General features: G+C 45.7%; 1 protein-coding gene across 2 annotated transcripts; it reads right to left on the bottom strand.

The window, feature by feature from the left end:
* Nucleotides 1-657: 657 nt before the first annotated feature.
* DCTN4 (dynactin subunit 4) lies at nucleotides 658-27,247 on the bottom strand. Of its 2 annotated transcripts, XM_038772305.1 has the most exons (14): nucleotides 27,097-27,247; nucleotides 19,948-20,018; nucleotides 18,834-19,012; nucleotides 17,414-17,457; nucleotides 15,255-15,362; nucleotides 13,832-13,852; nucleotides 13,405-13,478; nucleotides 12,342-12,454; nucleotides 11,905-12,014; nucleotides 9,561-9,634; nucleotides 8,017-8,071; nucleotides 5,503-5,610; nucleotides 3,907-4,004; nucleotides 658-3,039 (listed from the first exon to the last, which is right to left on the bottom strand). In XM_038772305.1, exons 1-14 carry the CDS (start codon nucleotides 27,229-27,231, stop codon nucleotides 2,817-2,819), a joined length of 1,413 nt encoding a protein of 470 aa, XP_038628233.1. In that variant the 5' UTR covers nucleotides 27,232-27,247; the 3' UTR covers nucleotides 658-2,816. The 2 variants fall into 2 exon arrangements, with proteins under 2 accessions (XP_038628233.1, XP_038628234.1); XM_038772306.1 differs by lacking the exon at nucleotides 13,832-13,852.

Raw genomic sequence — 27,247 nt, 5'->3', positions numbered from 1 at the left:
CATACTAACAAAATAAAATAGAATAGATATGTACAAGTAAAAATAAATAAGTAGAGTAATAAATATGTACAAACATATATCCATATATACAGGTGCTGTGGGGAAGGGAAGGAGGTAAGATGGGGGGGATGGAGAGGGGGACGAGGGGGAGAGGAAGGAAGGGGCTCAGTCTGGGAAGGCCTCCCGGAGGAGGTGAGCTCTCAGTAGCTTAATCAATCAATCATATTTATTGAGCACTTACTGTGTGCAGAGCACTGTACTAGGCGCTTGGGAATTACAAGTTGGCAACACATAGAGACAGTCCCTACCCAACAGTGGGCTCACAGCCTAGAAGGGGGAGACAGAGAACAAAACCAAACATAGTAACAAAATAAAATAAATAGAATAGATATGCACAAGTAAAATAAATAAACAGAGCAATAAATGCGTACAAACATATATACATATATACAGGTGCTGTGGGGAAGGGAAGGAGGTAAGATGGGGGGGATGGAGAGGGGGACGAAAGGGAGAGGAAGGAAGGGGCTCAGTCTGGGAAGGCCTCCCGGAGGAGGTGAGCTCTCAGTAGCTTAATCAATCGAAGCTGGGAGCGCGTGAGCGGGGCCGGAGGAGCGCCCTACGTCACGGCTCCAAGTAAACGTTGCAAGAGACCAAATATATGGGTTTCTCATCAGCTTTATTGGTTCTTTTACTACACTGAGTTAAGCAATAAGGCAACACTGCAACCTGTCCTTGGCAAAGATCAAGACGGAGCGCCTTGGTTATTCCCCTTGGGGAACAAACGGGATGTTTCAGGGCAGGTGTGCGTGATACTTCGTTGTAGTTGCAAGCATTAAAGGAAAGAGATGATTTGGGGAGGGCAACTAAACCACAAACTAAACGCAGCCTGCAGTTTCTAAAGGAGTAATTCAGGGCACCAGTGGCATCCGGCAATAGGAGACGTTGTCTAAGGACTAAAGAATCTTTCACGTGATCTAGTACAGAACAACAAAACTTCAAATTCCTTAAGTTCCGGGGAAAAAGCCACTTCCACAAACACATTAAAAGTTACCAGTCTGCACTGAAGACTATTTCAAGGACATGTCGGTTTCTTCTGCCGTTTTCCTATTTGGCTCCTGAATAAAATAAAACTTATGACTACGGCTCTAAGAATTGTGTAATAAGGGATGACAAGAGCAGACACCATTATTTTAACATTACATTTAAGAATAAATACCAGCTACACCTCAGGAATTCATGCTGAACAACTGTAATCTATGAAAGTGTAAATATGCCAATACGAAGCGATTCTCTTGTTAGCCATTTTCCTCACCAGCAAATAAGAAATAGTGCCTTTCTTACAGGCCGTCAGCAGGATTACAATCAATATAACTCTCCTTTGATGACCAAAAGTGCTTCTGCTGTAATGGGGATGAGTTAACAACACCCCAAGGTGCTAAACTATTATTTATTATTGTATTTCCAACGACGTGGATTTGGATCGTTATTCTTTCCTCTGCAGTGTATTTTCTTTTGCAGTGGGAAAATTCCACTATCTACAGTACTTGCTCTTTGTTAACAAGGGGAACAAGTGATTACCATAATCTCCACGAATCCCTACTTTTTAGGTTTTTCTCTGGGTTGCAGACGGGTTATTTTGCCTATCTGCATTCAATGATTACACGAGGCTTTTGTTAAAGACACTTTCTTGACTCGAACAGAACGGGTGTTACAAAGCTGCACTCCAACCCAGAATTTATAAACAATCCAGGAGCGACTTCTTGTATACAGACCTTAATTTCAAAGTTGGGCGCCGAGGTAAATAACGCTACTAATAAATGGACGTTTGGGATCTTAAATTAGAGATGCAGGTATTCCACTTTAGCTCCGTGAGTGACTTCTTTAAAGCAGCCATCAAAAGAGCCTCCAAGGAGGCTACGTGATCATTACCGAAAGGAAGACGGCGGCCTTTTTCCTAATGTTTTGTCGTGAATGTCAGCCATCTCAGGGGATCGCTTCTCCCTTAAGTTACTGGAAAGCATCGGACACCTGGAATCTTTAAGGACTTTTCTAAACACTGAAGATGTCCATTCCAGTTTCCCGTGGTCCTTGGCCAGTTCTCAAATACGGAAAACAATTGACGGGATTGGAGAGGGAAGAGAAAAAACCCATTCCTCCCTCAATAGCAGCCCAGTCTGAATACTTCCAGTGACCCTCAGAGCTGAGATTCAGCGACTTGACCTTTGCTGCCTGCTCATATTCTTACACCCCACAGCCTCCGCTCTCCGCCAAAGGGAATTTACTCTTCCCGCAGACCAGGAAAATCATCATAAACCGGGGCGGCCGAACGGAAGACGGGGCTCTGTTTGAACTCCTGGAATTTCTGGCGGTTGGCAGATAACAGAGGGGTCAGGTTCTAGGGATGTGGACTGGAAAATTGCGGGTCTGCCTCTGGGAGGGGATTTGGTTTTTTCCGGAAGATTAGACAGAACGGCCAAAATTCCCCCGTGGGTTAAAGACCTAAGGAAACTCCAGGTGACACTGGGCCGGGAACGGCCAGAACCCTCTTTCCATGCTTTGGGATCTGTGCTGTCATTTGAGATGGGCCCAGGGTGCTGTGGAGAAGCCACCGATTTCCCCGGAGAGTGTTCTAGCAAAGGAGCGATAGGAAAAGGGAGGGGAATCGTGTGGCAGACCTATTCCCGTCCCTCCCATTCCCCTCGGAATCAGTAGTGCGTGGGTACATCGGAAACGGGGCGTAAAGAAGCGGTGGCTTTAGCGTTTCAACGGGTTCTGTTCCGGTGAGAATTGGTCCCAAAGCCATCCTGAGGGGTCCGTCAGACCCTTTCGGGGAGCAGGGGGCCGAGGCTGAGCTCCACATGCTGAGTGAGCCAGGTGACGTCGGAGCCCTGGTCGCCTTCTTCGACGGGGCGGACTGGGGCCGCCAGGTTTTTGAACTCGTGCTTCATCTTGAAGCTCACGGTCACGTCGCCCTCCTCCCGCTGCGGGGTAACCTTGATGAAGACGCCCACCTTGTTGGCCTTCCTGAAGGCGATGATGCTGCCGGAGGGAGGAAGGAGAAAATGAGGTTAAGCCGACCCACCCAGACTTCTATTCGTGTGAATGGCAAGTCTCCTTCAACCCTGTAGAAAACCCTTGCTCTGCTCCACACTTCCTCCCCACTCTCATTCATTCATTCAATCGTATTTATTGAGCGCTTACTGCGTGCAGAGCACTGTACAAAGCCCTTGGGAAAGTACAATATAACCAACACATTCCCTGCCCACAAGGAGCTTGCAGTCTGGAGGGGAATCATTTGAGGGCTCTGCCTCCTGAGTGGCACTGATTCAAAAAGATCCTTAAAATAAATAGTGCTCAGTAACACTGCTCCAGTTAATGGACAAAGTTGTCTGCCCTAAATTTGAGGTAGACATTTAATCCAGGTTACAGAAATCATTCATTCATTCAATCGTATTTATTGAGCACTTACTGTGTGCAGAGCGCTGTACTAAGCGCTTGGGAAGTACCAGTTGGCAACATACTGCAGTCTAGACCCCCTCTCTTTCTCCGGGGTAGCTATATCGTTCTTGCTGATCCCATTAGAAACCCCTGGGTCAATCAATCATATTTATTGAGCACTTGTGCAGAGCACGGGACTACGCGCTTGGGAGAATACAACAATAAACAGACCCAACGCCAGCCCACAACAAGCTTCCCGTCTAGAGGGTCGAGAGAGTTTAATGGATCTCTCCTTGGATCTGGTACGACCCATACAAAGATTTGAATCCCCAGCTGCTCAGCTTGAAAGATTCAGAAAAGTTCAATGGGCTAAGTGGGAAATAAATACACACGCACACACACAAAATGACCGGTTACACCTGCGCTTTCTGTGAGGGTGATCTGTGCCCCGTGGGAATGGCAACTTACTCAGGATCATCTTGAAAATCCTGGGGCTCGGCTAACTCGTCATACTCTGCTGCTGCATCCTTGCCAGCTAAGACGAGCTCCTTGGGAGGAACCACCACCTGAAATACAAGGGGAAGAAACCGTTGCCTCTAAACGTCCGTCTACAGTGGTTGACTGTACAAAATCAAACTTGTACCCAGTATTTCTTAAATGGTGCACTTTTTTTATGGTATTTGTTAAGCACTTATTATATGTCAGGCTCTGTACGAAGCACTTTTAAATGGTTGGCTATTCTCCAAGGCTAGCGCTACGTGAATAAAACCCCAAAACTTGCTATGGGTCACAACCAAGTCTCAAAAAGAGAAGCAGCACGATAGACAGAGCACAGGCCTGGGAATCAGAAGGCCCTGGGCTCTAATCCCGGATCCACCTCTTCCCTGCCGTGACCCTGGGAAAGCCACTTCACTTCTCGGTGACGCGGTTACCCCATCAGCAAAATGGGGATTAAGACTGTGGGACGTGGACCGTGTCCAACCTGATTACTCTGTATCTACCCAAGAGCTTAGAACAGTGCCTGGCATATAGTAACCACTTAATAAATCCTGTAAAATGTAATAAAAATTGTCTGGGCTAAAGCAGAACAATGACAGCGTCGTTAAATGAATCACAGACTTTCCAAATCCACTACCAAAAAGCTTGGGCAAAAACAAAAATGGTTGGGTTTATGGACTATCTTTCCTTTCTGCCCTCCATCTGGTAGAGATGCTACCAAGTGGCATAGTGGCAAAAGTTTAAAAGAAATCAGATACACTTCGTCACTCAACAGTGATGAAAAGGAATTTGTTACCGCAGGAAGTTGTGAAGGGAAAAGCACGGGGCTTCCGAGGCACCCACTCCGTGGCAGCGAGGTAGGGGGAGGCGAGGGTCATTACCCCCACAGGATTTACACCAATGGGGTGAAGTCGTCAGTTTCAACCCACAGATTTTGAAGCAAGGAAGTTTGCCAGAATTAGCTAGTCAGCCCCCCCACTTTTGGAACCAAGGAAATGGAGTCAAGGTGTTGCTTCCACGGCTTTCCTTCCCTGGGAGATAACAGTCCCCAGCCTCCAAGACGGCAGGATGGGGGGAAGAGGAGATGGCTACCCATCTTTTCCCCATTCCGTTCCCCCCGCTCCCTCCTGACCACGATGCTCACCCGCTCAAATCTCTGCCCCAACTCGCCCTCACACTCAAAAAAGTGAGTACCCCTGCGAGGTTTGAAGAGAATGTGGATAAATACATGGATAAGAGGTCTAGACCGTCAGTCAAGGGTATTTATTGAGCCGTACTAAGCACTTAGGAGAAGACCGCCCAACGATAAATAGACACAATCCCAGCGTTCAGTCTAGAATGGATTACTCGATCAAATCCTAGATGTGGAGGGGAGAAGTTGGGGATGCTAGGTGATCCATCCTGAAACACTAAGAGGGCAATCACTGAGCCTGCAAGCCCCCCGCTCCCAAGGTTAGAGACCGCGCGCGGGGCCAGGTGGATGACTGGTTGACGCCGGTGCCGGCAAGGCGTCCGATCTAGCCCTCTCCAAGCTTCGAAAGAAGGAGGTGTTCAATAAATTGCTACCTTAGCGGTGCTGTTAATGTCATCAGGATCTCCCTCCTCGCACTCCATCAGCGTCACATGAGTCAGGTTCTCTACGGGGTTGGTCAGAGTCAAGAGAACCTGGCTCTCCTGGGGAGACATGAAAAACAGGTGCACATTACATACTTGGCGCTCCCCTGAAGCCTCCAGTTCCCCCTTTACGCCCCCAATAACTACTTGGTTGGTAAAAATTAAAGCCACCGGGCATGGATTTCCCCGAGCCACTCCATCGCCCACTCAGCAGGGGGTGATGCTGAAAAAAGGAGCATTCATTCATTCCATCGTATTTATTGAGCGCTTACTGTGTGCAGAGCACTGTACTAAGCGCTTGGGAAGTCCAAGTTGGCAACATCTAGAGACGGTCCCTACCCAACAGTGGGCTCGCAGTCTAGAAGGGGGAGGCCTGATGGATACAGCACGGGACCTGGATTCTAACCCTGGCTCTGCCACTTGGCTGCTGCGTGACCCAAGGCAAGTCACTAGGCATCTCTGTGCCTCAGTTATCTCATCTGTAAAGTGGGGATTAAGGCTGTGAGGCCCATGTGGGACATGGACCGCGTCCAATATGACTGGCTTGTATCTACCCCAGCGCATAGTACAGTGCCTGGCGTGTAGTATGCGCTTAAACATCGAAAAAAAAAAAAACCCAAACAAAAACCCGCTACAACTCCTTTCTCATCTTTCTCCTACTTCCCAACTGTTTCTCAAGACCTCCTATCCTCTCCCTAAATCCACCCTCTTGTGCCCCTGCCCCATTCCTTCTCACCTCCTAAAATCACTTGCTCCTTTCCTTCCCTCGCTCACTGCTATTTTCAGCTCTCAATCTCCAGTGACTCCTTGCCCCCTGTAAACACGCTCGCGTCTCCCCAGGACGAAAAATGCCCTCTCATCCCCTCATCTTTCTTCAGCTGGCTTCGTCTCAGCTATCTCTGCTCCTGTGCCTAGCCAAACTCCTAGAAAAAGTCACATGCGCCCGCTGCCTTCACTTCCTTCCCATCAACTCCCGTCTTAACCCCTTCGTTTCACCGAGACTGTGCCCTCTACGGATCCAAATCTCTTCCTTATGGCCAAGTACAGAATTATGGTACGCCCTGAACCTCCTCAACTTGGCTGCCTTTGACAACCTGGACCTCTCCCTTCTCCTTGAAGCATTACTGGGCCTGGGTTTTGGTTGTAACCTCTCCAACTACACCTTCTCAGTTTTCTTGGCTGGCTCCTCTTCTGCCTCTCACCGTGGGCATTCTGCATGGCTCCATTCTGGATCCCCTACTCTTCTCCCACACTCACTCTCTCAGGGAAACCGTCCACTCACACGGCTTCAGCCGTCATCATGTTGCCACTGGCTCGTGGCAGTGGCAGATCTCTCTCTCTAGACCCTGACCGGCCAGCCCTCATTTCCTCTTGCCTCCAGGACATCTACACTTTGATGTTCTGCCAATGCCTCAAATTAAAAATGTCTAAAACGGAACTACTTTTCTTTCCCCTCAACCCACTCCTCCTCACTTTCCCATTTCAGTCACCCTCCTGCCCCAGAAGCCCACAGACTCACTGTCTTTCAACTCTCAAATCCATCTACTGCCAGATATTGCCAGTTTGGCCTACACAACATCTCCGAGATCCTCTCCTTCCTCTCCACCCAAACAGCTACTACTTGTCTGTGTACACTATTATATTGGCCTCCGGCCTCCAACCTACACTACATGCTGCTCCGCAAAAATCAGTGGCATTTACTGAGAGCTTATCATGTGCAGTCTTGAAGCGTCACAAGTCTCTCCTCTCCTCAAAAGGCTACCTGGGTCCCTCCAAATCCAATGAAAACTCCTCACAATCGGCTTCAAGACTCTCTTACTTGCCCACCTTACCTATCTGCTCTCTCCATCCACTTTTCCCCAACCTGCTTTTCGTTCAGCCCAAATTAATTTTCTGTCTGCATCTCGCTTGACTCCCCTGCCTCAATCCCCTCGCTAACGCCGTTGTCTGGTCTCGGAATTCCCTTCCTCCCCAAGCTTCCTCTAATAAGCGCAGTATTGTCTGTCCTTCTGTCCCTCCAAGTCATCTCGGACCTTTTCCTGAACTTCGGCTACTTCTGCTGACAAGAGACCCGGTTTGAAGAAACTAATGTAATTATTAGGGTCACTCCCTTATTATACTAGAGCATGCTCTCTTTCCCTGTCTCCCCACTCCAACAGCTTCCCTCATTCATTCAATCGTATTTATTGAGCGCTTACTGTGTGCACAGCACTGTACTAAGTGCTTGGAAAGTACAAATCGGCAACACATAGAGACAATCCCTACCCAACAACGGGCTCACAGTCTAGAAGGGGGAGACAGACAACAACATAAAGCATGTAGACAGGTGTGAATACTATCAGAACAAACAGAATTATAGATTTTTCTCTCTCTCATTCATTCCCTCACTTACACATACACAAAAAAATCCTAGGTTGGTTACTTCTTTCTCTTCCTTAAGAGGATATTTAGTAAACAAATACCGACCTTCATGTAACGTAGGTTGGGAATTGACATGATTCTCACTTCAGGGATGTAATTGCTGCAAATGAATAAAAGGAAATGAGTGAACTAAGATATACGTGAACTCAAAACCATTCTAGGAAGAGTGAGACTACAAAGCAGGAATAAGCAAAATCTGACAAGGCCAGTTATTTTTGTCCGGCCTCTCCTTGTGTCCAGGAAATATGGAGTTAGCCCTGATCCTCCTGAGCAGGGCTCTTGGGGCTTGTTTGGCACAAACTACAGGTGGCAAGCTCTTTGTTTTAAGGTTGTGGCAAGTCTTGGACTTTGAGGCTGTTTCCGAGGTAGGCCACGATCCGGACCGAAGGGCCACTTGGCAAGTTTTGGTACCTTGCTGAGGGATGGACACAAACTATTTAGGGTGAGATTTGTAATGGGAGAGGAACTGGGCACGGAAAACAGGTACGCCTCCCACTACCAGTTAAGTTTCTCCCGGGTGTCATGTTCTCAAAAGTGGGGCGGGGAAGGGAAGAAGTTGAGGGGTGGAAGCAGCTGTCCTGGCTTCTCAACCACAAGCATGGTCAGAAGCCCTTACATCACAGCAGTTTGCTTTGAAAAGAGAAACAACAAAAAAAATCTGATAGATGAATAATAATGATGACGGCATTTATTAAGCACTTACTATGTGCAAAGCACTGTTTGAAGCACTGGGGAGGATACCAGGTGATCAGGTTGTCCCACGTGGGGCTCACAGTCTTCATCCCTCTTTTACAGAGGAGGGAACTGAGGCACAGAAGTCAAGTGACTTGCCCAAGGTCACACGGCTGACAAGCGGCGGAGCCGGGATAAGAACCCATGACCTCTGACTCCCAAGCCCGGGCTCTTTCCACTGAGCCCCGCTGCTTCTCGTGAATGAAAATATACCTACAACGATGCTATTCCTGGACAAAGAATTTCCCTTTCTTAATTATGGCATAACAAAATATCAAAGAGTGATGGTATAACTTTCCTACAGCATACTGAAGTGGTGATAAATACAACCAGTAGCCCAAGCTCTTTGCAAAATTTGTGCGTCATTTAGATTAGAGTACTGATAATATTAAGGAATAACAACAGTTTAGATCTCTCTCAATTCATCTACTATTATTTTTAAAGTACACGGATGTGTTTATAAGAATGCCTTCAAACTCTATCGCAAATACCCTTAGCATTAACAGGATATTAATTACAAAGGTTAATTAATTACAAAGGTTGACATTGTAATCTGACCTCTAGAAATCTGCCTGCAAATATTAAGAATAAGAAAGTCTTTCATCATCTCAGTCAAGAAGTTGGCCTCCCTCCCCTTCTTCCCAAGGCTTTCTATTAGCGATACACATTATTGCTCTGATGCCCAAGACTGATTTGAAACTGAACATCTATTTGCTAGCAGCACCCAAAATCTCACCAAGAGCACGCAAATAAGAAAGTTCAATTGCTTTTTTTCTTAATTATTATTTAAAAAATATGAACGCTTAATTTAAACATTACAGTTTCACGCAGAGATAACCCACTCCCCAAATACTTACACGGCGACCAGCTGTATTTTGAATTTGATAGATGTTGGGTTGAACTCTGGTTTACTCAGATTATGCTCACATTTCTAGGAAATGAAAAAAAAGATCTCAAATATTTCAATATCCCCATCAAAGCAGGATGATTCCTTCTGGTTTGTAGGTTTTATAACCAGAATAGTCTACAAAGTCCTAAAAATGGTCCATCCCTGAAAACTTAAAAGGGAAGAAGATAAGAGTATGTATTTATTACTCTATTTATTTATTCTATTTGTACATATTTATTCTATTTATTTTATTTTGTTAATATGTTTTGTTTTGTTCTGTCTCCCCCTTCTAGACTGTGAGCCCGCTGTTGGGTAGGGACTGTCTCTTTATGTTGCCAACTTGGACTTCCCAAGTGCTTAGTACAGTGCTCTGCACACAGTAAGCGCTCAATAAATACGATTGAATGAATGAATGACTCATTGTTTTCAAGTAATATTTATGAAGCTCCTAAACATGAGTTTTATGTTGACTGGCTCGAAAGCTAGTACCAAAGGCGAACACACAGGTGCTACCTGCAGCAGAAACAAGGTGATTAGGGAAGCATTTAGACAGGGAAACATTCTCCCTCTAGACCATCAGCTTGTTGTGGGCAGGGAATGTGTCTGTTATTTTGTACTTTCCCAAGCACTTAGTACAGTGCTTTGTACACAGTAAGCGCTCAATAAATCGACAATGAATGAATGAATGAATTTGATTCTCATTCTGGAGCTTTACCTGGTCAATACTGGATACTGACTCAGTAGTTCTGAAGCCCAAGACTGATTCGAAACTGAACATTTATTTGCTAGTAGCACCCAATGCGAAGGCATTGCGTCGGAAAGGCTTTCCATACGGTGGCTGGGTATCGCGATCGATATTGCAGAATGCTGAACCAGGCATATGGGGAACAAACAAAAGCAGAAGACCCACTTCTGGCCCCTAAAAGATTTAAAATCTCAAGAGGGAGTGGCCACCACCCCTGGCCTTCTGGGCCTCCTTACCCCCAGAAAGATCCCTAGCTGAGGAGGGAGACGGGAAAAGTTCCCCATCACAGCTGCCCTTCGAGTCCCCTTTGCCACATCCTCGAACAACAGGTAGAGCTGGGGAAGACCTGAGCTGGTCCCCATTTTCAGTAACAGTAGCCAAGCTGGAGTCAGCAGAGCGACCAAACTGAGTTCCTATTTGTGTCTTCCTCGCCCCTGCCCCGTGGGTCTGGGTTTCTGGGCACTCATAACGGGTAAGTGCTCTCTTGGGGTTTGGCGCTTGTGATCTTATCCAGTGAGTGCTGAATAAATACCATTCACTGACTGGGTGCAGAGTGATATTGGTATCTCAAATCCCTTTAGCTGATAAAGACTTGGGGGCAAAGGCGTTTTCAGAAAAAAAAAAAAAAAGATGGCATTTGTTAAGCGCTATGTGCAACACACTGTTCTAAGTGCTGGGGAGGTTACAAGGTGATCAAGTTGTCCCACAGGGGGCTCACAGTTTTAATCCCCATTTTACAGATGAGGTAACTGAGGCACAGAGAAGCTCAGTGACTTGCCCAAAGTCACACAGCTGACAGTTGGCGGAGCCGGGACTTGAACCCATGACCTCTGACTCCAAAGCTCATGCTCTTTCCGCTGAGCCATGCTGATATCTGAGGGACGTTTTGCAGGGCAGGAAAACAAAATGAAACAAAAAAAGGCTGAAATCCCAAATTATTTTAGGAAACGAGCGGACTGCCATGAAATTTCCATAACATATTCCAAAGTTGTGCTTCTTGTGTACACAAGAGCACACATGATGTTATGCTCAATTAATAAGTAACAAAGGGCTCCACGGATCTTTAGCTTTGCTAATGAATGTTTGCACATACGCTCTCCAGTCTGCTTTTAAACACCCTGCCAATTTAGCCTGGCAATAAAATAACATGGCATGTGAGGAGACAGTAAAGCAAAAACGCAGTCAGGCTGGGTGAAAGCGCTTGCTTTTCATCATCATCATCATCATCATCAATCGTATTTATTGAGCGCTTCCTGTGTGCAGAGCACTGTACTAAGCGCTTGGGAAGTACAAGTTGGCAACATATAGAGACAGTCCCTACCCAACAGTGGGCTCACAGTCTTCAGACCCGCCCCTCGCAACTGATCGTGGCAGGTTAATGCAAACACGCGCGTTATTTGACAGATTCTAGAAGGAAGTGCCTGATATAAAATTGCAAAACCACGACAAGGACACGGCCCTATCTGGGGTCCTAGAACATAGCTATCTAAGAGTTAACTGTAGCACACGAATCCGGTTACCCATTTTTCTCCTAGAATTTCCACCTCAGAAGAAATGGAAGACCTACCCGACAGCGCAGGGATCGTTTGATCAGAAGATGCTTGTGGCGGGGAAACAGCTGGGAAGCGCAGACTGGCTGGAAATCGGGCTGCAGGAGACGCTGACGCAGGGTGGTCACTGGCACACGGACAAGAAATGCAAGTTCAGTTGGTGCCGAACCCACTTGGAAGCCGAAATCAATCACCCTCCTTCCCCAAGAGAATAACGACGGACAACAGAAATGATTTCAACCAGCAGATTAATACCCGTTTGACACCCCTTTAACCTTTCAAAAGTCAAACTTGTTTACGATACTGCGCTGCTACTTCAGGAGTAAAGACTGAGCTCCTAATGCACTACATCTTACGGAAATCTAGGGTTTCGAGGGGGCTAAAGCTGGTTCTTCAGTTAATGGTAGATAAGAAACGGCACTGGACGTTAAGTGAAATGAAAAGACGTTTTTACCCTCTGTTAAATTTACTGGTCTCGTGTAATAGTCCTCAGGTAGAGGTTCCACTTCTTCCACAGCCTGGGCCGGCTCAATCTTGATTTCCTTCTGGTCCTCCCCTTCTTTGAGGCTGGAGGAGAGAAGGCGGCAGTTCAGGGAAGAGTCCCCGTAACTAAGCAAGGCGAGGAACAGCCGGGAGCTACCTTCGCATCACCCGCAACTGAACTGGGGGGCTTTTAAAAGGCAAGCCGCAATCATATGTTTCAGTCGCCGTCTTCCTTATCGTTTTTTCATCTTGACGGTTTAGTAGAAGAATCTCTTTTCTAGCAATCAGTCGTATTTATTGAGTGCTGACCGGGTGCACAGCACTGTAGGTAAGCGCTTGACAGAGTTGGTGGACACGCTGGGGTGCGTGGAGGGTCTTGGTGACATTTGGGTGAAAGGGGAATGTGATTTGGGGGTGGAGGAAGGCAATGTGGGCAGAGGAATTTGCCTAAATGAGACCTTCCCAGCCTAAGCCCCCCTTTTCCTCTGCTCCCCCCACATCGCCTCGACTCCCTCCCCTTGCTTTACCCCCCTCCCCCATCCACAGCACGTGTATATATGTACATATTTATAGTTCTGTTCATTTATATTAATCATATGTATAGCTCTATAATTCTATTTATTTATATTGACGCTACTGATGCCTGTTTACTTGTTTTGATGCCTGTCTCCCCCCTTCTAGACTGTGTGCCTGTTGTGGGCAGGGATTGTCTCTGTTGCTGAATTGTACTTTCCAAGCGCTTAGTACAGTGCACAGCACACAGTAAGCGCTCAATAAATATGACTGAATGAATGAATTCCCTGCCCACAACAAGCTTACGGTCTAACCACCCACTTACTGGAATTTTCTTCAATTCTTTAATTCCTATAGTTTCATAGTCTTCGCTCTCTCCTCGACCGCATTAAGACTGTGAGCCCCCCGTGGGACAATCTGATCACCCTGTAACCTCCCCAGCGCTAAGAACAGTGCTTTGCACATGATAAGCGTTTAATAAATTCCATTATTATTATTATTATTAACCCCACCAAACTCACGAAAGTCCAGCAAGTGTACTGATAGGAGCTCCAGCCCGGGGCCGCTGAAGTCTGGTTCCGAGTCCGTATTTATCCTAAATGGAGGAGATGAAATCCCATGAGAAACTCCAAATCAGCAGTGCCCATTTGGCAAAGAGAGTACTATGGCTGGAACGGCATGAGAAGCACAGGGAAACTAAGCAAAGTAAAGCAAACTTAAATGGCTCTTCTTACTACAGTAGCCTGAAGCCTTTTCCTGGCATAATCCAAGACTAAAGGATAAATCCCATATTCTGGAATTGCAAAACCCATTCAAACTGCAAGTGAACTCAATTACAGTCTTCCTTTAGAGCCTGAAGTACATAAGACCAGTTGGCCCACTGGCCCTTGAGAGACATTTGACTCTCCCAGCACTTTAACGCAGCAAAAACCACGAAAGAGGACTTACCACTACATGAATAGTGTGTTGCTGTGGGAAGCCCCAAAATAGCGGCAGGTGGCAACAGAGACAAAAGAAGGCGGCAATAAGAAAAGAGCAAAACCAATTTGGCAGGCAGATTTCAAAGCAGGGTCAAAAACGCAACTAGCGTATGCTACATTGTTTTCTTAAAGAAAAATACACTGCTCAGTGACATAATAACCTACATCAGTTTGACTGACTCGATCAATTCTTATGAACATTCAGTGAAAACTCTGGCATAGGAACTAGTTTTAATATTTGGCCAGTGACCCGAGCAATGAGGTTCTGACCTAAAACTATCCTAGCAGGCCTGTTTATTCTCAAGGTTTCACAGGATGAACTACGCTTCTCTTCTGCCCTGAGTCATCATTTTAAAGGGGTATTTCTGAAGTGCCTTTGTCTGGTGTTAAGCAGTATAAAGTGAATTTTTCTTACACTCAAGCTTGGGTCACAGTAAGGAGGATACCAAATAGAACAACTAACGTGGCCAAACTAAAGCACGAGCCAACTGGACTGTGGTCTAGGGCCCACCAATATAGTCTGTACCTGGTATTTTGTTTCCGCTACCTCTTTCACAGGCCTGCCATGCATTCTCTCCTAGCCTGTCAGTAAAACTTAGTTTTCTGAGAACCAAATGGCTCGTATTGTAGAACACCAATGCCAACTCACACTGGGCACATTTTCTTTCAAAAAGAGTTGGAATGACACCTTGCTTGCTCAATTTTAAGAGCAATGGAGTGCTGACCCATCAGTACTTACGTGGTCAGCACATTTCCCCCCCCCCCAACCGTTTTTGTATGTGACATTTGGGAATTGGTATAAATGTCCTTTGTGTGAGTTCAGAATTGAGGAGGGTCGTGGCAATGGAGGCCTACTAGCCCAGGTTTTGTCATGATGGTGATAGCTGTCCTTGTAATCTTTTATTGTTTTTATCTTCATTTATTTCAATCTTTCCTCTTGAGCCCATTGCTAACCTTTCATCATCCCCCTCCTAAACTGTGAGCCCACTGAGAACGAGACCATATCTTACTAATTCTTTATTATACTCTTTACCAGCGCTTATGTGTACAGTGCTTTGCACTCAGAAGGCGCTTACTTAACACCACTGAATTAATAAACCCAGTCCTGACCATGCTACCTTGTTAGAAGATGGCCACCACGTTTAGTAGTGAGTACAAAACACTTCTCTTTTATATTTTTTTAAAATCCTCCAGAGTGCTACTTATAGATGAGACTGAAAATTACTAATCCAACAACCCCCTGAGAAGCAGTGATTTCCTAGCTGTGGAGGCAGTTTTCTTGAAATTTTTCCTCTGCTACACGCCGCTCAATATTAGAAGTTAAGATTCTTCTACGAGCGCCACGGTTTCTGGTCTGTACACTGCCAGGGCCTCCGGTTGCACACCCTTACCGAAAAAGCCAGTGGCACGTAGTTTCGACGCCGGGCCAATTTCTTGCGGTCTCGCTCAATTTTCTCTTTCTGAGCCAACTGCTGGTAATACTCGACCAGTTTGTTCATCTGCACAGAAACAAAAACTCAGGCTTCATCCCGTTTAAACGTCATCATTTTTTCTTCTTTTTTTATGATATTTGTTAAGCACTTACTATGTGGCCCATATGGGCCACAAGTTCTCTCTCTCTAGACGGTAAGCTCGTTGTGGGCAGGGAATATGCCTGTTTATTGTCGGACTATACTCTCCCAAGCGGTGCTCCGCACACAGTAGGCGCTCAATAAATACGACTGAATGAATGAAAGCGGTATCTAGAGTATCCGGTTTGGCAAGGTTTACTGAGAGGATAGAAGTGGAGTTGCTCAGGCTTACTAGCAAGAAGGGAAGAACTGAGGGTCTAGGGAATTACATGCTACTCCCCGACTCAGCTACAGATTGTTTCATGTTCTGTTTATTTTATTTTGTTAATATGTTTTGTTCTGTCTCCCCCTTTTAGACTGTGAGCCCACTGCTGGGTAGGGACCGTCTCGATATGTTGCCAACTTGTACTTCCGAAGTGCTTAGTACAGTGCTCTGCACACAGTAAGCGCTCAATAAATACAACTGAATGAATGAATTCGGTTGAAAGGGCAAGGCATATTTATTTTCCTCACTCTTTTCTCCCCAGTAGCTGCCACCATTATGCTTTTCATTCCTTAATCTTTTAGACTGTGAGCCCACTGTTGGGTAGGGACTGTCTCTATATGCTGCCAACTTGTACTTCCCAAGGCTTAGTGCAGTGCTCTGCACACAGTAAGCACTCAATAATTAATAATAAATTAATCAATCAAGGGTACTCACTGAGCACTTACTGTGTGCGCAGGGCATTGTATTAAGCTCTTGGGAGAATACAACAGAGTTGGTTGACACGTTCCCTGCCAACAACAGGATCCCGAAGTGAACACAGAATGCTGCACTAATCGGGGGCAGAGGATGCTGGCTGAGCCCCGATCAATCAATCAATCGTATTTATTGAGCGCTTACTGTGTGCAGAGCACTGTACTAAGCGCTTGGGAAATACAAGTTGGCAACATATAGAGACAGTCCCTACCCAACAGTGGGCTCACAGTCTAGAAGGGGGAGACAGAGAACAAAGCCAAACATATTAACAAAATAAAATAAATAGAATAAATATGTACAAGTAAAATAAATAGAGTAATAAATACGTACAAACATATATACAGGTGCTGTGGGGAAGGGAAGGAGGTAAGACGGGGGGGATGGAGAGGGGGACGAGGGGGAGAGGAAGGAAGGGGCTCAGTGTGGGAAGGCCTCCTGGAGGAGGTGAGCTCTCAGTAGGGCCTTGAAGGGGGGAAGAGAGCTAGCTTGGCGGATGGGAAGAGGGAAGGCATTCCAGGCCAGGGGGATGACGTGGTGTCATGGTACCCACTACTCAGCAGGGAAAACAACTGTTTTTAGTAAAATATACTGATGCCCTGGGGGAGGGGCTAAAAAGGAACTAGGAAAATAACCCAGTTTCCACAAAGGACAACCCAGTTCGGCACATTTCTTGTTTAGCCCCGCCAGCCCTGGTTTTGAAGGAAGGGAGACTGGACCAGTGGGAGGTCCAGTTTTAGACTGTGAGCCCACTGTTGGGTAGGGACTGTCTCTATATGTTGCGAATTTGTACTTCCCAAGTGCTTAGTACAGTGCTCTGCACATAGTAAGCGCTCAATAAATATGATTGATGATGATGACCAGTGGGAGGTATGCCATGGCTTCAGGGCTGGAATCACCTCAGTGGTCAATGACTCCTGACCAGGGACGGGTGCCAGAAGTGACCCCAGACAGCTCCTGAATTCTGAGGGCGAGCCCAGCGGAGTTCCAACCCTTTCGAGTTCGTCTTCATGACGCTAACAAGGACAGAACCGCTCCCTCCACTGATATTCATCGAGAATCCCGACACTCAGATTCACCCCTGGAACCAGCGCTGCTTTTCAGGTATAACCGGCGTCTTTTGATCAGATTGCAAAGCGGTGGTTGGTTCTGAATAAGTTTTTCACTTTATCGAACTTTCAGATTCTCCAGTTTTCCACCATCCCTCGCTTCTAACCACAGTGTTGCCCCCTCCTTCACTTACCCTTTGGTTGTGGGGATTTTCAGGCTCCTGCCAACCTCCACTGGCTGAAAGACAAAACTCAGTCTTACAGGAAATTTTCAGAAAATGCCTAAAGCTAGCCCCTCACAGCATCCCAATTCACCCGAAAATTCTGATGGCTTTTTGGAATTATCAAAACCCGTTCACTAATTTGTCTTGGGTCTAAAAACGTTCACGATTCAAATAGTTACAACAGAATCAGTTAATCCAATTAACTGTACTACAGGGGCATGGATGACATAAATTACACTGTAAATATTAATTTAAAAATTAGTACTAACTTTATACTTAGCAGTCTTTATACTGAATGATGGAGAATGGGAAAATGGAAGATGATAGTATTATTATTGTTGATAATATAATAATAAAATGCTTACTCTGTGGCAAGTTTTGTACTAAGCGCTGGGCTAGATACAAGATAATCAGGTCATAGTCCCTGTCTCACATGGGGCTCACAGCTTAAGTAGGAAGGAGAACGGATATTGAATCCCCATTTTACAGATGAGGAAACTGAGGCCTCAAGAAGTTAATAATAATTATTATAATAATAATATAATCATCAAATCCCCACTCCGCCAATTGTCAGCTGCGTGACCTTGGGCAAATCACTTAACTTCTCTGTGCCTTAGTTGCCTCATCTATAAAACGGGGATTAAGACTGTAAGCCCCCCATGGGACAACCTGATCACCTTGTAACATCCCCAGTGCTTAGAACAGTGCTTGGCACCTAGTAAGCGCTTAATAAATGCCATGATTATTATTATTATTATTAATTATGGTATTTGCTAAGCACTTACTAAGTGCCAAGCACTGTTCTAAGCGAGTGACTAGTCCAAGGCCACACAGCAGGCAAGTGGCAGAGCCAGGATTAAAATATGCGGTGAAGATTCTGGAATGAATTTTGCACATCCACATCCTGAAACATTCTAATGATGAGATTTCTCCGTTCAAATTTACGAATGCGGATTATGTGAAAAATGCTTTTTGGAATTCTCCCCTTTGCTCTTTTCCCCTTCCGCTTTTTCCCCACCCGCAAAAAAACGAGTATCAGAGCATTGAGTATTAAAGCATCCTAAGAGGCCCAGTCGATCTGTCTTCCGCTGAAGAAAAGGAAGCCAGTGAGTTTATCAAAACCACTTTGCTCTTTTCAGAATGCTACATGGCACTATATTGCTTCTGTCTGCTCACTGAATGGCTTCGAGCACTTTCGCTTGGGCACAATTGAGGCCTTATTACCAAATGCCCTGTACTTTCTGCTCAACTGGCCACTCCCACTATACGACCGGCCAAGAGGCCCCAGGATAAGTTTACTAAGTACTTCTGGGCAAACTCATCCCAGTGTTTCTGGAAAGAAAAACCCCAAAACAAAGGAAAATCTGATCGCTAGCTGGGTCTGGCTCACCGACAGACTTGTCCGCCATGCCCACGTCGCGGGACGTCCAGCGACAGAACCCGCAGGCTAGATAGTAGGCTTTCTTCAAGGTTGTCTTGGCCGGGTCGTCTGGAAGTTGCGTGGGGATACTGGTGGCCCGGGTGGAGAGGGTGTGCATGCAGCAAGGACAGTCAAAGCAATTTGCACATCTGCCAGTCGGAGAAACACAGGACAGTGAAGCTGGAGGCCCCTCCAAGTCTTTCCCCTCTCCGTGGCTTCCACTCCACTTCTTAGGAACCCGGAATGAGGGCTAAACATCTACCCTCTCCCTTCTTGACTACTTTACCTGCCTCCTACCTCACGAATCTACCAAAGCCCAGTCCACAAACTTCACCCCTCCAATCTGTGCCCCAATCTCGTCGCCAACCCCTTTCCCACATCCTCCCCCAGCTCAGAACTGCCCTGCCAAACCACCACTCTCTCCACCTTCAAAGCGTTATTGAGGTCACGTCTCTTCCACGAGGCCTTCCCCACTTAAGCCCTCTTTTCCCTGGCTCGCTCTCCCCTCTGTGGCGTCGATGCACCCGGATTTGTGACCTCTGGACATTCTCAAAGGGTGTCCTATGGCTTTCGGACAAGAATTCCAGTTATCTAATTCCACGGTCGTGCCTGGAGTCCTCTAAATATACTTAGAGGTTTTGCGAGTGGATGAATTTAAATCCACCTTCTTTTCCTCATGCTGGCTGGTCAGGACCTGCCCATGGGGATCAACCAACTCTCAATGAGAAAGTAGCTTATTTAAAAAAAAAATAAATCCCAAAACAGAAGAAACAGCTCTTCTTGCACAAATGTCCACCCCACAAGAGGGTGGGGCGATCACCCCCCCGCCTTCTACACTGAATTCCCAGACCTAGGAATTTCCATTCGGTGCTGAAAAGATCCAAAATGGTGACTTCCTGACTGTTAGCTCTGTGGAGTTCGTCCCTTCCCAGTCCTCAGCCTCCCTAAAAACCCTGACTTCTTCTTGCCCCCACGCTCAGAGTGTGGGGAGGCGCCTCTGTCCCCGTTATTCCCTTTACGATATAGAAAATCGGGTGTGGAAAAATGATCAACGAAAACCAGCCACAAGGAAAACAGTTATTACCTGTTCTTCTTCAGTTTGGCTTCAGCTGATGGCATATTCTCCAAGCAACTGGGACAATAATGGGAATCCACCTGGTGTAGAAAGAATAAATCAAAAAATGAACCAAAGGAAATGGAACGGATTTGAGACCGGGCAGCTCAGCCCAAAAAATTCAGCGGTGCCTAAAAATGTACCGCCTCAGCAAGAAACAACGTACATCAGGGGCTCTTCAGGAGGGAGTGGGAAGTTGAAGGATCCAGAACCTCCCGACCACAGGCGGTCCCCAACTTTGCCCCAATCCCATCATCTTCCACGATGATACAATGAATGGCGTTAATGAAGATCTGCTTAAACCATCCTCTCCTGCAGCAAATGGTGTCCTGCCAGTGGTTCCCACAAGCTTTCATGTTCTTGCAAGAGCCAAATAGGACACTGAGGGTAAACAAAGGGTAAATCTAGGAGACAGCCCGGGACTGGTCTTTGGAGGAGTCCTATAACACCCTAAAAATCCTCCAGAGATCTGAACTGGACCATTTTGTGATGCAGTGCCATTTTGTCATTCCCTTCCTCTTTCCAACTACCCTGATCTTGCACAACCCTCTACTCCGCTTTTGTCTTGTCCTCTTTTTCCCTCTGTTTTCAATTCCAGAATTCTGGAGGCTTTGCAGGCCTTTCAGAGGAACGGCACTATAGAAATCTAAATTAAATAAAGCTAAGTCGGCAAGGCTGTGAACCAGTATCCTTTGCACATCTTGGACTTCTCAAACTGAGTGAAGATGAAATGTGTGGGTGTGCAGAAAGTACCTTTCCATTAGCAGAATTAAAACTGATTTCGCCGCAGCCCAGAAAAATTGAAACTGGCTGCTGATCTTTCCGAAATTACAAGTTGCCACTTGCCTGTGGTGTGAACTTGGGAAAAATCACATAAGTTCTCAGCGTCTGAGTTTCCTCAATTGTAAAATGGGATGACATACCTGTTCTCCCTCCTATTTTTAGACTGTGAGCCTCATGCGGGACACAAACTGCGTCTGACCTGATGATCTTGTATCTACGTAATGCTTAGTTTAATCAATCAATCAATCAATCGTATTTATTGAGCGCTTACTATGTGCAGAGCACTGTACTAAGCGCTTGGGAAGTACAAATTGGCATCACATAGAGACAGTCCCTACCCAACAGTGGGCTCACAGTCTAAAAGGGGGAGACAGAGAACAGAACCAAACATACCAACAAAATAAAATAAGTAGGATAGAAATGTACAAGTAAAATAAATAAATAAATAAATAAATAGAGTAATAAATATGTACAACCATATATACATATATACAGGTATGTATATATGTATATATATATATATGTATATATATAGTTTAATGGTTGGCAAACAGTAAATACTTAAGTACCACAAATAATTATTATAACAACGGCAATGCATACAAACCTCTTTTCAGAAGACATTCCATTTACAGGGAAAAAGGCTGACAATCTCGCTTGGGATACGCTACCACCACAACCCAGAGTTTGGGGAGTTTTTAACTGTAATTTCCTAGCCTGAATGATTGTTTTCCTTTCTCGCCCTCTGTTCACTTTACAACTAAGGTCATGAACTTAACGGTCCAACGTACTTGGGAACTTTCTTAAGTAAATAACTACTAGTGATGATGACGATTAGAAGTTTAATTTGGGTCAGAGCGAGTGAACTTGCCATTTTTAACCTCAATAGCAGTATTTACTTTGTTCCATCATGTGAAGTGCACTATGCTATGGGAAATTATGCAAAAAAGGCCAACAGCATCATCCCCGACTTCAAAGTATTTATAAATGAGGCTTGAGGCACAAACATAAACATATGGATACCCAGTAATAATAATAATAATGATAGCTATGCACACATAAATAAAATAGAGTAATAAATACGTGCATTCAATCGTATTTATTGAACACTTTCTGCATGCACAGCACTGTACTAAGCGCTTGGGAATACAAGTCGGTGACATGTAGAGATGGGCCCTACCCAACAACAGGCTCACAGGAGAGAAGGGGGGGCAGACAGACAACAAAACATGTAGAAAGGTGTCAATACCATCAGAATAAATAGAATTATAGCTAGATGCACATCATTAACAAAATACATAGAAGCAGTGTTGTTCAGTGGAAAGAGCCCGGGCTTTGGAGTCAGAAGTCATGGGTTCAAAACCCGGCTCTGCCAATTGTCAGCTATGTGACTTTGGGCATGTCACTTAATTCCTCTGGGCCTCAATTACCTCATCTGTAAAATGGGGGTGAAGACTGGGAGCCCCCCGTGGGACAACCTGATCACCTTGTAACCTCCCCAGCGCTCAGAACAGTGCTTTGCACATAGTAAGCGCTTAATAAATGCCATTATTATTATTATTATAAGTACACGTCGGTGACGTATAGAGACGGTCTCAGTGGAAAGAGCCCGGGCTTTGGAGTCAGAGGTCATGGGTTCAAATCCTGCAACCGCCAACTGTCAGCTGTGTGACTTTGGGCAAGTCACTTAATTTCTCTGGGCCTCAGTTCCCTCATCTGTGAAATGGGAATGAAGACTGTGAGCCCCCCCATGGGACAACCTGATCACCTTGTAACCTCCCCAGCGCTTAGAACAGTGCTTTCCACATACTAAGCGCTTAATAAATGCCATTATTATTATTATTATTATTATTATAATAAGTACAAGTCGGCGACATATAGAGATGGTCCCTACCCAACAACGGGCTCACAGTCTAGAAGGGGGAGACAGACAACACAACATGTAGAAAGGTGTCAATACCAGCAGAATAAATAGCTATACGCACATCACTAACAAAATAAATAGAATAGTAAATATGTGCAAGTAAAATAGGGTACTAAATCTGTACAAGCTAGCTCTCTTCCTCCCTTCAAAGCCCTACTGAGAGCTCACCTCCTCCAGGAGGCCTTCCCACACTGAGCCCCCTCCTTCCTCTCCCCCTCCTCCCCCTCCCTCCCGCCTTACCTCCTTCCCCTCCCCACAGCACCTGGATATATGTTTGTACAGATTTATTTTACTTGTACATATTTATTCTATTTATTTTACTTTGTTAATATGTTTTGTTTTGTTCCCTGTCTCCCCCTTCTAGACTGTGAGCCCGCTGTTGGGTAGGGACCGTCTCTATACGTTGCCAACTTGTACTTCCCAAGCGCTTAGTCCAGTGCTCTGCACACAGTAAGCGCTCAATACGATTGAATGAATAAATGAATATTTACTACTCTATTCATTTTGCTAATGATGTGCATCTAGCTTTACTTCTATTTATTCTGATGACACCTGTCCCCATGTTTTGTGTTGTTGTCCGTCTCCCCCTTCTAGACTGTGAGCCCGCTGTTGGGTAGGGACCATCTCTCTATGTTGCCAACTTGTACCTCCCAAGCGCTTAGTCCAGTGCTCTACACACAGTAAGCGCTCAATAAAAACGATTGAATGGATGAAATGAATGAATGAAATAGCTCTACACACATCATTAACAAAATAAATAGAATGGTAAATATGTGCAAGTAAAATAGGGTGCTAAATCTGTACAATCGTATTTATTGAGCGCTTACTGTGTGCAGAGCACTGTACTAAGCGCTTACAAATATATACATATACAGCGTGGCTCAGTGGAAGGAGCCCGGGCTTTGGAGTCAGAGGTCATGGGTTCAAATCCCAGCTCCGCCAATTGTCAGCTGTGTGACTTTGGGCAAGTCACTTAATTTCTCTGGGCCTCAGTTCCTTCATCTGTAAAATGGGGATGAAGACTGTGAGCCCCCTGTGGGACAACCTGATCTCCTTGTCACCTGATCACCTTATAGAAGGGTGGGGGGGACAGACAACAAAACCAAACATATTAACCCAATAAAATAAACAGAATATGTACAAGTAAAATCAATTCATTCATCCCATCGTATTTATTGAGCTCTTAGTGGGTGCAGAGCGCCGGACTGGGCGGTTGGGAAGGCCAAGTTGGCAACATCTAGAGCCGGTCCCTACCCAACAGTAGGCTCACAGTCTAAAAGGGGGGAGGAGGGGGAAGACAACAAAACAAATTAACCAAATAAAATAAATAGAATATGTACAAGTAAAATAAATCCATTCATTCCATCGTATTTATTGAGCACTTACTGCGTGCAGAGCACTGGACTAGGCGCTTGGGAAGGCCAAGTTGGCAACATCTAGAGCCGGTCCCTACCCAACAGTGGGCTCACAGTCTAAAAGAGGGGGGGCAGGGAACAAAACAAAACACATTAACCAAATAAAATAAATAGAATATGTACAAGTAAAATAAATTCACTCATTCCATCGTATTTATTGAGCGCTTACTGGGTGCAGAGCGCTGGACTGGATGGTTGGGAAGGCCAAGTTGGCAACATCTAGAGCCGGTCCCTACCCAACAGCGGGCTCACAGTCTACAAGGGGGGGACAGACCACAAAACAAAACATATTAACCAAATAAAATAAATAGAATATGTACAAGTAAAATAAATTCATTCACTCCATCGCATTTATTAAGCGCTTCCTGCATGCAGAGCGCTGGACTGGGCGGTTGGGAAGGCCAAGTTGGCAACATCTAGAGCCGGTCCCTACCCAACAGCGGGCTCACAGTCTACAAGGGGGGGACAGACCACAAAACAAAACATATTAACCAAATAAAATAAACAGAATATGTACAAGTAAAATAAATTCACTCACTCCATCACATTTATTGAGCGCTTACTGCGTGCAGAGCACTGGACTAAACGCTTGGGAAGGCCAAGTTGGCAACACATAGAGACGGTCCCTACCCAACAGTGGGCTCACAGTCTAAAAGAGGGGGGGCAGACAACAAAACAAACCAAATAAAATAAACAGAATATGTACAAGTAAAATCAATTTATTCGTTCCATCGTATTTACTGAGCGCTTCCTGTGTGCAGAGCGCTGGACTGGGCGGTTGGGAAGGCCAAGTTGGCAACATCTAGAGCCGGTCCCTACCCAACAGCGGGCTCACAGTCTACAAGGGGGGGACAGACCACAAAACAAAACATATTAACCAAATAAAATAAACAGAATATGTACAAGTAAAATAAATTCACTCACTCCATCGCATTTATTGAGCGCTTACTGCGTGCAGAGCACTGGACTAAACGCTTGGGAAGGCCAAGTTGGCAACACATAGAGACGGTCCCTACCCAACAGTGGGCTCAGAGTCTAAAAGAGGGGGGGCAGACAACAAAACAAACCAAATAAAATAAACAGAATATGTACAAGTAAAATCAATTTATTCGTTCCATCGTATTTACTGAGCGCTTCCTGTGTGCAGAGCGCTGAACTGGGCGGTTGGGAAGGCCAAGTTGGCAACATCTAGAGCCGGTCCCTACCCAACAGCGGGCTCACAGTCTACAAGGGGGGGACAGACCACAAAACAAAACATATTAACCAAATAAAATAAACAGAATATGTACAAGTAAAATAAATTCACTCACTCCATCGCATTTATTGAGCGCTTACTGCGTGCAGAGCACTGGACTAAACGCTTGGGAAGGCCAAGTTGGCAACACATAGAGACGGTCCCTACCCAACAGTGGGCTCAGAGTCTAAAAGAGGGGGGGCAGACAACAAAACAAACCAAATAAAATAAACAGAATATGTACAAGTAAAATCAATTTATTCGTTCCATCGTATTTACTGAGCGCTTCCTGTGTGCAGAGCGCTGAACTGGGCGGTTGGGAAGGCCAAGTTGGCAACATCTAGAGCCGGTCCCTACCCAACAGCGGGCTCACAGTCTACAAGGGGGGGACAGACCACAAAACAAAACATATTAACCAAATAAAATAAACAGAATATGTACAAGTAAAATAAATTCACTCACTCCATCGCATTTATTGAGCGCTTACTGCGTGCAGAGCACTGGACTAAACGCTTGGGAAGGCCAAGTTGGCAACACATAGAGACGGTCCCTACCCAACAGTGGGCTCAGAGTCTAAAAGAGGGGGGGCAGACAACAAAACAAACCAAATAAAATAAACAGAATATGTACAAGTAAAATCAATTTATTCGTTCCATCGTATTTACTGAGCGCTTCCTGTGTGCAGAGCGCTGAACTGGGCGGTTGGGAAGGCCAAGTTGGCAACATCTAGAGCCGGTCCCTACCCAACAGCGGGCTCACAGTCTACAAGGGGGGGACAGACCACAAAACAAAACATATTAACCAAATAAAATAAACAGAATATGTACAAGTAAAATAAATTCACTCACTCCATCGCATTTATTGAGCGCTTACTGCGTGCAGAGCACTGGACTAAACGCTTGGGAAGGCCAAGTTGGCAACACATAGAGACGGTCCCTACCCAACAGTGGGCTCACAGTCTAAAAGAGGGGGGGCAGACAACAAAACAAACCAAATAAAATAAACAGAATATGTACAAGTAAAATCAATTTATTCGTTCCATCGTATTTATTGAGCGCTCAGTGGGTGCAGAGCGCTGGACTAAGCGCTTGGGAAGGCCAAGTTGGCAACATCTAGAGACGGTCCCTACCCAACAGTGGGCTCAGTCTAAAAGAGGGGGGGCAGACAACAAAACAAATTAACCAAATAAAATAAATAGAATATGTACAAGTAAAATAAATTCATTCACTCCATCGTATTTATTGAGCGCTTACTGCGTGCAGAGCGCTTGGGAAGGACAAGTTGGCAACATCTACAGCCGGTCCCTACCCAACAATGGGCTCACAGTCTAGAAGAGGGAGACAGACAACAAAACAAAACATATGAACAAGATAAAATAAATTGAATATGTACAAGTAAAGTCAATTTATTCGTTCCATCGTATTTATTGAGCGCTCAGTGGGTGCAGAGCGCCGGACTAAGCGCTTGGGAAGGCCAAGTTGGCAACATCTAGAGACGGTCCCTACCCAACAGTGGGCTCACAGTCTACAAGGGGGAGATGGACAACAAAACCGAACATATTAACCCAATAAAATAAACAAAATATGAACAAGTAAAATGTATTCATTCGTCCCATCGTATTTATTGAGCGCTTCGTGGGTGCAGAGCGCCGGACTGGGCGGTTGGGCAGGCCAAGTTGGCAACATTCCCTGGGCAGGAATGGTGTCCCAGGCTGGAAGAGGGGGGGACGGGGTGTGGGGATCCCGGGAAGGCTCCCGAATTACCTCGTGGGAGACGCATTCCAAGGAGCGGAGCTCGCTGCAGTAGCGGCAGAAATAGAGCTGGGACAGCGGGGCCCGGGCCTTCTTCTCCGCAGGGACCAGGTACAGGACGCGCTCCGCCTGCAGCAGCGACGCCATCTTGCTAAAGGACGGA

This window comes from Tachyglossus aculeatus, chromosome X1 (assembly GCF_015852505.1).
Source record: "Tachyglossus aculeatus isolate mTacAcu1 chromosome X1, mTacAcu1.pri, whole genome shotgun sequence".
In the NCBI taxonomy this organism is placed as follows: Eukaryota; Metazoa; Chordata; class Mammalia; order Monotremata; family Tachyglossidae; genus Tachyglossus; species Tachyglossus aculeatus.
Note: the sequence above shows the minus strand (reverse complement) of the source record. Positions and strands in the feature narration are given on the sequence as shown.